At 33.6% G+C, this 14,116-nt stretch overlaps 1 protein-coding gene across 1 annotated transcript; it reads right to left on the reverse strand.

The window, feature by feature from the left end:
• Positions 1–2,142: 2,142 nt before the first annotated feature.
• LOC134683053 (alpha-L-fucosidase-like) lies at positions 2,143–13,779 on the reverse strand. Its single transcript, XM_063542095.1, has 8 exons — positions 13,280–13,779; positions 11,729–11,835; positions 9,871–10,001; positions 7,922–8,055; positions 7,404–7,501; positions 6,509–6,641; positions 3,971–4,141; positions 2,143–2,728 (listed from the first exon to the last, which is right to left on the reverse strand). The coding sequence occupies exons 1-8, from the start codon at positions 13,633–13,635 to the stop codon at positions 2,467–2,469; spliced, it is 1,392 nt and encodes a 463-aa protein (XP_063398165.1). The 5' UTR covers positions 13,636–13,779; the 3' UTR covers positions 2,143–2,466.
• Between the last annotated feature and the right edge of the window lie 337 nt (positions 13,780–14,116).

Raw genomic sequence — 14,116 nt, forward strand, 5'->3', positions numbered from 1 at the left:
TTTTCCTTACTTATTTCAATCAGTTTTAAATATTGTATGCTACCTTATGATAACATGATTTTAATAACTTTTTAAATTTGTTTGCTGGGCATTACCGTTATTTACCAATTATGGATTCGGTAATCTCCGCTAAAAAACGAAGTTTACCGAATGATCTCATCATTCATAAATCTCATCATACATCAATCTCATCATACAACAACAAACGTATAATGTTGTGCGCACTTAATAATGTTGTGAGCACTTAATATAATGTTGTGAGCACGTATTATAATGTTGTGAGCACTTAATATAATGTTGTGAGCACTTAATATAGTGTTGTGAACACTGCATATAATGCTGTGAGCACTGCATATAATGCTGTGATCACTTCGTATAATGTTGTGAGCACTACATATAATGCTGTGATCACTTCATATAATGCTGTGAACACTGCGTATAATGCTGATTATTAACATAAGGCAGTCGTGGCGTTCCATACTAGACCTCACAACAAACTAATACATTGTTGACGCCACCGCCGTCGTTGACGCCGGAAAAACCAGACGAGAAAAAATTGGGATGCCTTATGATATTCGTAAATATCCGTGAAGCTAGAGCAATGCAACGGTAGTTATATTCGTTTTTCATGCAGATTGCTCTTGGTAAACATGTCATGTTGCTCATTATTAATAATGTAAAGTATTATAAAAATGAGTCTACAAAACAACTTGACGTGCAACTAAATTAAAAATGTTATCGTTTGTTTTCTTTAAATTTTGGTACAACTAAAAAGGAACATAAATTTACAGTCATTGAGTCTACCTGTACTGGTTTAATTGAAAAATCGCAACGGTCTTTTTGCACATGTACATGTATTTCCTGCTTGTTTTTTTTGTTTTTTTGAAAATTTCAATTCATTCTGTTTCGGCGACTTCTAAATCTAAACGCACCATACATTTGTTATATTTCCTATTAAGCAAATTTGGAATTTCAAAATATATCTGTAACATATCGACATACATGTAGGCTAAAAGTCAAGTACGACACATTAACAATTTCTGCTATTCTAAATGTATCTATTTGAGATAAGTTTAAGTCAAATTTAATATATCATTTTCCATTAGTTTTTGGGGCAAAATCAGAGGCATCATTTGTGATACGACCTGTGTTTTTTTTTCTTTCTATGAATGATGGATGATGGAGGAGAAGGAGGAGGAAGATGATGATGATGAATGGATGCTTAACGTCGAGTGGCAAATTCATATTCATATTCATGACGAGACTAATGTAAGATGAATATGTATCGTGCTTTAAAACCAGGTTAAATTCACCATTGTCCAAATAAGATAATACCTAAACCAAATCAGAAATATGGCAGTTGTTTTCCATTCGTTTGAGATTAAAGCTTTTAATTTTGCCATTTGATTTGGGAGTTTCCTTTTCGAGTTTTGCTTGAGTACAGTATTTTTTTGTGATTTAACTTTTACTGGACCGACACGCTGAGATATATTTTAACATGCTAGCGCACTATGTCACAGTGATCAACAGTCTGCAGGTAGATATATTACCTTAATTGGACACTGTATTCTGACTCCGAGTCGACCGGTCTGACAAGTATGCTCTTACTCCTTAATGCCACATGATTGACAGAGAAGCGGAGAATACTAATGTTAAAGTCTATGATTTGACTTGTCCGAGGTTTTAATTCACAACGGTCTGCACTCGAGGCAAACACGTTACTACGAGACCACTGACAGATGCGGTCCAGTTTTAAATTGAACTTAATCAACAAAATGCAAATGATACATGTACCGACAGTGTTTTTTTTTATCTACGCAGAGAGTTTTTTTTATTTTGTTTTATAGATAATATTGAGAAAAGAAACAAGGGAATGTGTCAACGCGACAACAACCCGACCATAGAGCAGACAACAGCCGAAGGCCACCAATTAGTTATAGATGGGTTTTCCCTTTTTGAATGGTTTTACACTCATTTTGTGGGACCTTTTTAGCTTGCTATTCATTGATAACGACGGTACTTTGGCCTATAACTGTTTACTTTTACAAATTGTTACTTAGATAGAGAGTTGTCTCATTGGAACTCATAACACATCTTCTTATAACTATAAACGCTGTAGAATATTGAAACTAAACATGAACACAAAATTAAATATTTAATCATTCTATTCCATTCTCAATTTTATCATAATAGTAAATCTTCATTAATAGACAGGTTATGATTGTCATTTGTCATACATCTATTCAAATTAGAAAGTTTTTAGTAGGCTACATAGAAAACAACATGATGAATAATATACTTGCAAACAAAATAACAAAAACTAAACTATGAATTCAAAGTAATACAAAACTGAAGCTGTACAAAACATTGAAGCAATTGTCATCTTTAAAAGAAGTTGAGTTTACAATATACAGGAGTACAAAAATTTTAAGAATCTGTTGACATTTGAAAAATTTGGGTTTAGAATTAATTTATCAGCCCAGATATCCTGAGTACCCATGCCTCTTTATTAGGCAACATGTTAATAGGTATTGCTGGTATAGTAACGTTAATGCCTCCATATTCGTTTGGTTTCCAGGAGAAATTGCCATCATAACCTAACATGTTGATAACAGTTGTAGTCGATGCCTTAATTGGCGATCCAAGGACTAACGTGTTGTTGTATTTCGGCCAGGATACCATAATTGCATACACATAGACATCTGATCCAATCTCTTTGGACGTGTACCTGTAAAATTAAATTTAGAATGTAAATGGGGAATGTGTCAAAGAGACAACAACATAACCATAGAGCAGACAACAGCAGAAGTCACCAACAGGTCTTCAAATCAGCGATAACCTCCTGCACCCGAAGGCGTCCTTATGCTGGCCCCTAAACAAATATATATACTAGTTCATACTAAACTCCGAATTATAAACAAAAAAACTCAAATTAAAAAGCATACAAGAATAACAAAGGCCAGAGCCTCCCGACTTGGGACAGGCGCATAAATGCGATGGGGTTAAACATGTTTTTTTTTTATATCTCAACCATCCCCCTATACCCTATAACTGTAGCTAATGTGGAAAACAAACGCACAACAATACACATAGTAAAAATCATTTTAAGAGTAAGTCCGAGTAAAAGTATATATATTTCCTTTCGTTCATGATGCTTTTAAGCTTTCAACTATCAAATCAAATATTATCCCGATATAGTATACCGATTTATGTGATGACGCAACGCAACTTATAACAATTATAAATCAATTAATTTGAAATAAGCCCTTTTACATAGGTATTTTTTCTTTATGTGTTTGGTTTTATAGCAATAGTGTTGATTAGTTTATAGAATACATTTGTGATGGAACTATTAAAGCTATATTTTTGCCTACTTTATGAAATACAATGCTCAAGACCAAAGTGAAACGCACATATTACCTAAGGCTACTATAACACAGTCATATAACTTACAATCTCTTAGTGTACCTGTACATAGGCAAGGACAAGTTAATTTTTATTTCTTGTGGACAGTGCTGTCTCATTGGCAATCATACCACATCTTCTTTTTTTATTGTGTGTTTTATTGTTTTGAATACAAAAGACATAGAGTTAGGCATAAGCACATTCATGTAAAACTTTAATACAACTACACTTGTTGTCGGTACTAATGCAGGCAATCTAAACCATATATTTTTCGTTAATGTTTGTTTATACGTCCTCTTTTCCGGAGAGTTTGCCAAGTGTGGTTATTATATTGTCTGTTGTTATTTCCAATATTTTGATTAATTACTGTTCTTTTTTTCTATTGTTATTGAAATAAACTATAAAAATATGATAGCATATAAAAAGCATATAGATCAAAATGTGTTTAAAAGTATTCAAATCTCGAGAAACAATGAGAAGATTACATTGTTAAAAGAACTGATACCAAATTGACACAGTAGTGCGCATGTACGGAAGTGTTTCAAGGGGTAGCTGAATTTCTTACCAAACGTCGCCATTCACAGTGTCGTTTTGATACAACCATGGTCTAGAACCATAAATAGCTTCACCGTTGACCTCAAGCCATGCACCAAGTTTTAACAAATAGTCCTGATACAGTGGACTGATTGTCCCTTCTTTGGTTATTCCGACATTAATCAGTATATTTCCATTACAACTGAAAAACATAAGGTAAGATACAATTTATTACAGTTCAAATACTAGTATCTGTTCATGCTACTTATTGCATGGTCAAGTTTCTTGACTCACTATAAAAGGGGGGTTATTCGACTTAGAATATAATGTCCAAGGGTTCTACCATAAACAAACAAATCTAGTATTGATATAATAAACACCAAAATCTCATCTTCTAAAACTTAAATTAAGAAAATCATTTATCACAAATAAGACACCGACCATTCCGATTTTGCAAAAAAGAAAATATTTGATTTTTTCAGGGACGAAGAATAAGTTTTCAATGTTAACCGAAAACCAAGCTATTCTTCTTTTTTTTTAATAATATACTGGATAAACATTTTTAATCAAATTTCCTTTCTAATTTGCTATAGGAACAAACGCTATTTTTACTTCAATATATAACATTTTATTTTCAAGAAATTAAGAATCTAGCAATCATCTTGAAAATAATAAACCCCTAACCACTCTCAACCGATTAGTGGTCGAAGTCAATTGTGAAGTACAAAACCAATAAACATGTCATAAGGTCAGGTTAACCCTGGCATAACAAAACAATTATCGTGAAATTCTATGAAAAAAATACTAGCAATGGTTTCGTAATGTGTTAAGCCTTACATACTAGTAGTGAATGCCTAAAGTATTAAACCTGACAGACTATCTGTGGTTGCAATATCTGTTAAATCTGACAAACTATCAGTGGTTGCAATATCTGTTAAATCTGACAGACTATCGGTGGTTGCTTAGGTGTTCAACCTGTAAGACTAATAATAGTTTTCATTTGTTAAACCCGACAGCTTTGCAGTACTTGCCTAAAGTGTCAAACCTGACAGAGTAGCAGTAGTTGTTCTGTGTTTTATGTGTTTAACCTGACAGACTAATATCAGTTGCTTTTAGTGTTAAATCTGACAGACTAGCAGTAATTGTTATGTGTTTAACATGACATACTAGCAGTGATTGCCTTAAATGTTAAACCTGACAGACAATCAATGGTTGCATTATGTGTTAAACCTTACAGCCCAGCAGTAGTTGCATTGTGTTACACCTGATAAACTAGCAATGGTTGCGTTATGTGTTGAACCCGACAGACTAGCAGAAGTTGCCCTTTGTTAAACCTGACAGACTAGCAGTGGTTACCTCAACTGTTAAATTAGACAGACTAGCAGTGTTTGACTAAAGTGTCAAAGCTGACAGACTAGCAGTGGTTGCCTTTTGTAAAACCTAACAGACTAGCAGTGGTTGCGTTATGTGTTGAACCTGACAGACTATTAGCAGTTGCTTTAAGTGTTAAACCTGTCAGACTAGGAGTGCTTGACTTGTGTTAAACCAGACAGACTAGCAGTGTTTGTCTAAAGTGTTTAACCAGACAGAATAGCAGTGGTTCTCTAAAGCGTTAAACATGACAGACTAGTAGTTGTTATATAAAGTTAAAACTTACAGACTAGCAGTAGTTGCCCTGTGTTAAACCTGATAGACTAGAAGTGGTTGCTATAAGTGTAAAACCTGACACCCTAACAATTATTAGCTAAAGTGTAAAACATGACAGATTAGAGCCCCAGTCGCACTGTTTTAAAAGCGTAGCGAAACGGGAATATACGTATCAAAGCGTAACGAAGCAATAATTTGTTCAAAACGGGACCTGCCCCGTATGTTTTAAAAATTCAACAACAAACATAGCAAAAATTTAAAGGAAATAGAAACCTAGTAAATACGTATCAAAGCTTATCGGAACGTAACAAAACGTGCTAACTACGTATTAATGCGTGGTGGAAACGTTGGTCCACACGTACAAATACGTAGTAAAACGTGATTAGTTTTAACATATTTATTTATAGTAAATTGGGAAACAAGTTTTGCAACTTATATTAATCCCTTTCCTTTCTGCGGGTGCGAGTGTTGCCTTGTTGCCTCTTTTTCGAAATCTACAAGGGTGTCGTTAACGTGCAAGAGATATGTGAATAATGGCTCTCTCTGTTAGCCATTCATCGTCACCCTCCGACGGACTATCATCGTTTCATCAAGACCATACTCACAAATGGTGTCAGGGGGAAAGCCGTAAGAACGTAGCACAAACCTAGTAAAACCTAGCTTTCAAAATAACGGGACATTTTTATTCAAAACACAGCATTTTAAAACATAGTAAAACGTGACAGTGTGACTGGGGCTATAATATTAATGACCAAAAATTGCGTAATTTTTTTTATTGAGTTTTATTTTAATCACAATACTGATTGTGTCCAGGGTTTGGTTAGCAATTAAAAAAAACTTATCCTTCTTCCCTAGTCTTTTGAAAAGATGATATTGTAGAGTATTATATTTTAATATGATTATAAAATAGGAAAAAACGCACCTGACAGTTTGAGCGACCTGGGTCAAAAGCTCATTCATAGTAAAATATTCCGAAAGTTTAGAGTTCCTTCTGTATCCAGCAGAATGTTTATCTATTGTCATCACGTTCTCCCATTTTCTCGCATGCAGTACCTCTGTGAAAAATATGTAAAACATGAGTTTAGTTTTTAAAATTGAACTACATTGTACTAGCATCAATTGCTTTTAATATCATAAATGTGTCTCTTGTTAAGAAAACTAAGAAACGGATGTGTGGAGTAATTGTAACAATGCTTCACGTGTAGAAAAGTCCACGAGTACTACCGTTCAGATCCTTACTGCAGGGAACTTATTATAATAACATAAGAAATCATCTTTATATACATGTATATCCCTTCATTTTGTATTATGACATTGGTATAATGCATTGTATTCACGTACTGTTTTGTTTGTGCACTTTGTTTTTAAGTGAAATATGATTCTAGTAGTATCCTTGTCGATGCTCCCCACTGATGGGCCTTTTTTATATATATAAAACGTTTTGTTTTGACCTATATAACACGCTTAATTGAATTTCGTAACACGAAAATTAACAAATTATTTGTGTTCATGAGTTGTTGGTCCTAGTTGGTCTCTTTTCTTCAAATTGCATTGTTAACAATGCTGCCAATATCATTGTCGTTTTTAACTCAACCATGGATTCAATGGTTGAATAAATATTAGTTGATAATGTCCAGTGGCAAATAGATCATGCATATTTAGGACGAGCTATGGATCGAATCTAAAATCTCGCAAAGTTTCTTTGAGTAATGTGCATGACTGCATGTACCATCAAACCATCAAATACGATTGGGAAATTCAATGTTTTTCAAATCACAAGTCTAATTGGTCAATTATTAAAATCAAATAATACTTACTTGGATTAAATTTGTCTCCGCAATTAACAAATCCTCCATGTTTGCATTTGTCATTGAAACCCCATCTATCATTGGTGACAACATAGTCTTTAACTGGACTACAATGATATAATATAAAATAGTATGCATGAATCAATTTCTTTAATCGTTTTATTCTTACATATCATCTTTATTTGACTTCACCTTGATTGAGATTAAAGTAAACCCACCACATAGGCCCCTTTCTATATATGTATATTCCAAACAATAGAATGACTTAGAGAGATGATAATGTAAGATAAGATAGTATGCATTCCTTCAATACAAAATGTTTATAAATAATTATATGAAAGCGTTATCGAAAAAGTAAAGATACTCGTGCTTCATTGCCTCAGTTTGTATGTGTTACGAAAATTGTTACTTTACCGGAAATGATATTTTTACATATGAAAGGGGCAAGGTATTGCAATCTCATTATATCCTACAAGTCACCTGAAAGTAAGAGATCGTACTAATTTATCATTTTTTATACTTTGTACCTGTCGTTATAGAGCCAAGCAAGAAAGTTTGTAGAGTTCCAGTAAGTGTCATTAGCAACCCAATCACCATCTGACCATATGATTTCCGGTTTGTACTTATTGACAATCTCATACAGTTCTGGCATTGTTTTAGCCTACAAAAGATAATAATTAATTGATTAAGCAGACTACCTTCTCTCGCTTCAAAATATGTAGATAAGGGACTGTAGAAATAATATAAAGCCTCGGTCACACCGTACCGGATAGCTCGAACGGACATATAACGGATAAAATGGATGATGAACGAATCTGAAACGGATACTAAGTAAATGCCAATTAAAAATTTCGCGTCAGAAATGCCAATCATTGGTATGTCAGATTTCTTAAAGTTCATGAATTCTTATTATTCATATTCGATCGTAGAGTATAGGCACGTCTTCACAATTAAGCAGTTTTTATTCAGACCAGACACTGCCCTTCGACAGAATTTTTAAGGACAAACCAAAAAGCAGTTACACACAAGCATTTTAAATATTTATGCGATTTACATGTTTTATTATTGTCGCCTTTGATTTTTCCGTATATCTTGTTCATCCGTTTTATCCGCTACGCTTCCGTTAGGTGTCTATTTTAAGCGGTACACGTCCGTTGGATGTACGTTCGACATCTGTTCTGTCCGGTACGTTTCCGTTTCTCGTAAGTTGTATATCCGGTGTGTGTCCGTTACACGTCCGTTTTATTCGGTCAGTACATCAAAAGACTCCCAACGGATAACAATTTTGTCAACGGACAACTTTTATTTTCATCAGTCAGGCGTCCGTTCGTGCTATCCGGTAAGATGTGACCGAGGCTTTACGAATGATTTCTTTTCATTTTTTCAGTAGATTGAAATATTTTCTGATACAAGTGTGGACACAGATTAGTGTTGATAGTACGTTTCGATGTTTGACAAGTGTTTTCTGACAAAAAGAGTTCTATGGTTCAAGATACAAATAGCTAGGATCGATACCACGATAATAACGCAAATACAAAATGGTTGTGTTCGAAATGAAAGAAAATAAACGAACGTTAACAAATCAATGAATCAACAATGATGAAAAATTAATTGATTCTGAATGGTAGTTACATTATAATTATAGTCTGTGTTTACACCAGATTGTTATATATTGCAAGTTCTGGAAAAACAGATTTAATTTTTCTCAAATTATTTTCTAAACTTCAAACTAATATAAATATAAAAGTAAGAAGATGGCCAATTAGATAACTTTCAACAAGTGATAAAATGTAGTAGTAAAAAGAAATTATAAGCCTTCGTATGGACTTCAACAATGGAAAAAAAATATTTTGTTGTTTATAAAAGGTCCTGACATGAAAAGCAATTGAAAGTTAAACATGTTTTATTTGCAAAAGTAGCAAAAGGGATTGGACATAAGTTATAACTACATTAGAGTCGTCCTCTCCCAGCAATTGAAACGAAAATACCATTAAGTTTTACAATGTTTCAAGAAGTTACTATATGGGATATATGGCTGCCTACAAAACAGATGAATATGTACTTCATTTGTAAAGGATGCTGTCTTTCAAGCAGAATCTAAAGTTAATTGTGAAGTTGACGTGATGTTACAACATTGCCGCAGGCTATAATAGGTGAGGGTTAAGCGTTGAAAATTATGGTAGCTCCTAAACATTATATATGTGCTCGTCCCAAGTCACGTGTCTGTAATTCAGTGGTTGTCGTAGGTTGCCGTCTAATTCCTTTTTTTCGTTTATTGTCAGTCAGGTCTTTTTTTTTTTTTTTTGAATTGATAAATATAAACAATAGTGAAAACACGACTTTTGTTTCTATATATTTTTCTGTTTGAAAGTAGACTTGTCTATACCGGGAAAGTGACCCTTTGTCTAAACGATCTTGTGTTCAATTGCGTTTAATTGCGTTAAATTGTGCAGATGGTTTTAGAAGAAAAACTTACAGCAACAAACTTTTGGGTTTTGAAATCATTTGCCTTATCTTCCAAATAAAGTCGATTGAACCACTCAAATAAAGAATGGTATAGTCCAAAATGGAGGTCTGTATTCTCCCTAATAGCGTCTGCAAGCTCACCTAAAAATAAAAGAAATCGCATATAATTTAGAATAATTTAATTTCGGATGTGACACGACTTTTGATTAGAAAGTTGTATGTTAAAGCTCATAGATATGTTTTCATGTGACTGTCAGATCAACAACGGTATTTCCCCATGATTTTCTCCTTAAACAAGAATGGGTCCAAAGTACACGGGTGCCCCACTTGCACTATGATTTTTTATGAAATGGAGTAAAAAAAATCTAATTTTGATGCCAAAATTAGAAAAAAACATGTCATAGGGAACATGTGTATTAAGTTTCAAGTTGATTGGCCTTTAGCTTCATCAAAAACTACCTTCACCAAAAAACTTTTACCTGTAGCGGGATAGACGGACGAACGGACGGACGCACATACCAGAAAACAAAAAAACATAATGCTCTTCTACTATCGTAGATGGGGCATAAACATGAATTTGTTATTGTTAAATTATAAGTAATGATTGTAATCTTTTTTTTTTCTTTTTTTTTTTAAATTAAACTCCAAACTATGGTGACCCGATTTTACTTCTTCCGCATACACAGACCAAATATTACAGTCATTCCTTAAATATATTAATGTAATAGTTTCATTTCAAGTTTATTGTTGACATCGTAAATCGGTTGGTTATAAATTAAAAGTCACCTTTTTTAATAATAAATTACAATTAATTGATAACCACATCAAACAAGACGATACCTCTCTTACGTAACAGATATGTTTTGAAAGGACAAAAATGCATGCAATTCTTAAGTATTTGTCGATTTATAAAATTTATTTAATGAAAATTGTTCGATCTATCATGATATATAGTTACTGTACCTTTCCCAGGTGTATTTACAGATAACTTTTTACATGATTATACAAATCAAATGATTGTTTGATATGTGCTTAACGTTCAGTGGCAAATATTTCATGCGTGTTTGAAACGAGAGCAAATTAACCGACAAAGAACACAAAAGCTAGGTCCTATAAACGAGGCCGTCCGGCTTAAAGGTCAGGGCATTTTGGACTGGCACAAGCATATTTTTGGTATATTGGATAGGTACGCTACAGAAAACTTGCGGATCCCTGAAAGGGTTGTTACAAGTGATCTTATTGTACAGAGAGCGTGAAACTCTCTCTAAAGGAGCTACCATTTGATTTTTATGGGGGGAGGGGGGGGCCAGGATGAAATTTGAAAAAAATAGGCAGGACAGAAGTTTTGAGTAAAAAAAAAGGCAGGATGAGACACTTGCAAAAAAAAAAAGTCAGGACGACAATTTAGGTAAAAAAAGTCAGGATAAACTAAAACAAAAAAGGCAGGACTGAACAGAGTGAAAAATAAAAAGGCAGGACAGAGATTACAGCTAAAAAAAATGCAGGACAACATTTTTCATCCTAGCCCCCACATACAAATCAAATGGTAGCTCCCTAAACAAGCCATCGTACTCGTGCAATGTCGCCATTCTGATCGGACGTGACTCACTGCATACCTATACATTGCACAGTCAATCGGACTTCTCTAATTTTAAAGGGTAATAATTTGATATGTATCTTTACTTATATCGTTTTGAGCGCAACAGCAAGCAGTTTGTTTTTGAGTAATTTTAATTGAAACGGCTTCTGGTATTTGCAAGAAGACATAGAACGTTCATGCTTTTCTTGTTCGTGAACTGACACTTAATACTTCTACCCCTTTTTGGGTCATAATTGAATTTCTCTTTCCGTTATAAGAAAACACTTACCAACAATATCTCTTTTAGGGCCGACATCCATACTGTTCCAATTCCAGGAAAAATTGGAAGGCCACATGGTAAAACCTTCATGATGCTTTGCCGTTAATACTACATACCTGATATGAAAAATAAATATGAAATAGAAAATGTGTGAACAGAGATCGAAGCTTTTATGTTAACGAATAAAAAATAGAGTCAATGTAAATTGTTGAAACTATTCAAATACTTCTATATAAAGTGTTATTTAAAGTGTAGATTAGGCAAAGCAATTATATATAGCATAGCATATAGCATAAAAGATTTATTTAAAGTCGGTTATACATATAACAATACAACATAAGCTCTGTAGCTCGCTATTATTCCGACATAGATATAGAAATACAACATAGTTATATATAAAAAAACAAGGAAGGTATTCATCTGTTATTACTTTGGGGGAAGTTAAACAGCCCTTGCTCCCATAGAGGATGACAGTAAAATGCATTTCGGGTTTAAAACAAATATCTCTTGATTTCTGTATTACTGTATTAGGTTACATTATTGTTCAAAACCGAATAGAAAAAAACGGGTCAATATGGGACATCTTAAGTTTCTAATTTGAATTTAACTAATTGTGGAAAATGCAAAAATCAAGATGAAATTTGAAAAAAATAGGCAGGTCAGGAGCTTTGAGTAAAAAAAAAAGACAGGATGAGACACTTGCAAAAAAAAAAAGTCAGGACGACAATTTAGGTAAAAAAAAAAGTCAGGATGAACTAAAAAAAAAATAAAAGGCAGGACAGAGATTACAGCTAAAAAAAATGCAGGACAACAATGTTCATCCTAGCCCCCTCCCCCCCCCCCCCCCCCCCAATTAAAAATCAAATGGTAGCTCCCTTACTGTGGTATAATCTGGATAATGCACGACTCAGGTGTGCATTAACTACTTCAATTATTGCACAGGTCACGTCCTTGAACTATAACATAATTCGGTTCAGTCTGACATAATCACTTGTACATTTTGTCTATACCCTAAGAAATATTGACTTAGTCGAAACGCGGCCACTTGAAAAAAGTTATTTACAACCTTAATATTTGTTTATGAAATAACACTTTCTATAGAAGTATTTGAATATTTTCAACAAACGATCAATATAATAATTTCAATAACGGTCTAACGATTTTTAAGAATTATACAAGCCAGTTCAAATATAAGAACATCAATATCTATACAATGGGTGCAGACGACAACAGGTAATGCATGTTTATACATTTTATATGTATCATAGATGAAGTATTACATCTATGATTGTATATGTATAATATTTTAATAATTGAAGTTCATTTCTAAATTTAAAATATTTATGCATACAAATGTACAAGATTGTCCGTTTGCGATAACTTGAAATCCTGAATCTGATCCTAGTAAGGTCATTGTTTATGTTGACGACTGGTCTCTTTGTGCTTTGAAATATCAAATTACTTGTTTTGAACATAATAGTATGTCATTTGGGGGAGGTCATTGACTTGAAGACGTATTTCTTATGTCCTCTTTATATAAATAAAATACAATGTACTTACTTAGCTCCAGATAGTTTCAACAAATTCGCCCATTCTTTGGCATCGAAAAACTCTGCCGTTAATTGTGGTGCAAAGTCTGCGTACGTGAAATCGGGTCGATAATTTTCTTTCATGAACTTCATTAGAATTGGACTTTTCCATCCTAACCACTGCTCCACGAACCATTCGGATAAGATCGAAGGGACGGAAAACACTCCGTAATGAATGAGAATGCCAATCTTAGAATCATCGAACCAGCCAGGTACAGGCCTTGAGTCTATTGATTCCCAATTCGGTTCATATCTTATACATGAAATACATGCAATGAAAACGAACAGTAATAGAAAAGTCATAAAACATCCAATGCGTAGATGCATGTTTATATGTTGACAATCAATCCACTATGAGATTTCGCAAACAGCCACACTTCTTCGTGTGTGGAAAATCAAAATGTGAATATTTTCCGTGTCAGGACAATGAAATAGCTGTCATGTAAACAACTAATAATAGCTCAAGTCACATGAATAGAACTCAATAATAAAACCAAAAATCAGTTAAGCATGAAAAACATTTAAAATCGTATCAGCCTTCTGCTGTAATATTGTAAAAATCAATGAAAACATCAGGTAAATTTGATACTATGCTTTGTGTGAGTGCTAGATCGTATATTACGCACGTATAAGAAGTTGAATATATTTTACAATTTATTTCATATACAGTACGCGTAGTTGGAGAAAGAAGAAATATTTTAAAAAAAAAATGCATTCGATTCACCCGTATTAAACCACAAATATATTGATGGGGTGGTGGTGCGGGGCTAGGATAAAATTTAAAAAAGGAAAAGGGAAGGAGTGTTGA

The sequence above is a fragment of the Mytilus trossulus genome, chromosome 9, assembly GCF_036588685.1.
Source record: "Mytilus trossulus isolate FHL-02 chromosome 9, PNRI_Mtr1.1.1.hap1, whole genome shotgun sequence".
Lineage (NCBI taxonomy): Eukaryota > Metazoa > Mollusca > Bivalvia > Mytilida > Mytilidae > Mytilus > Mytilus trossulus.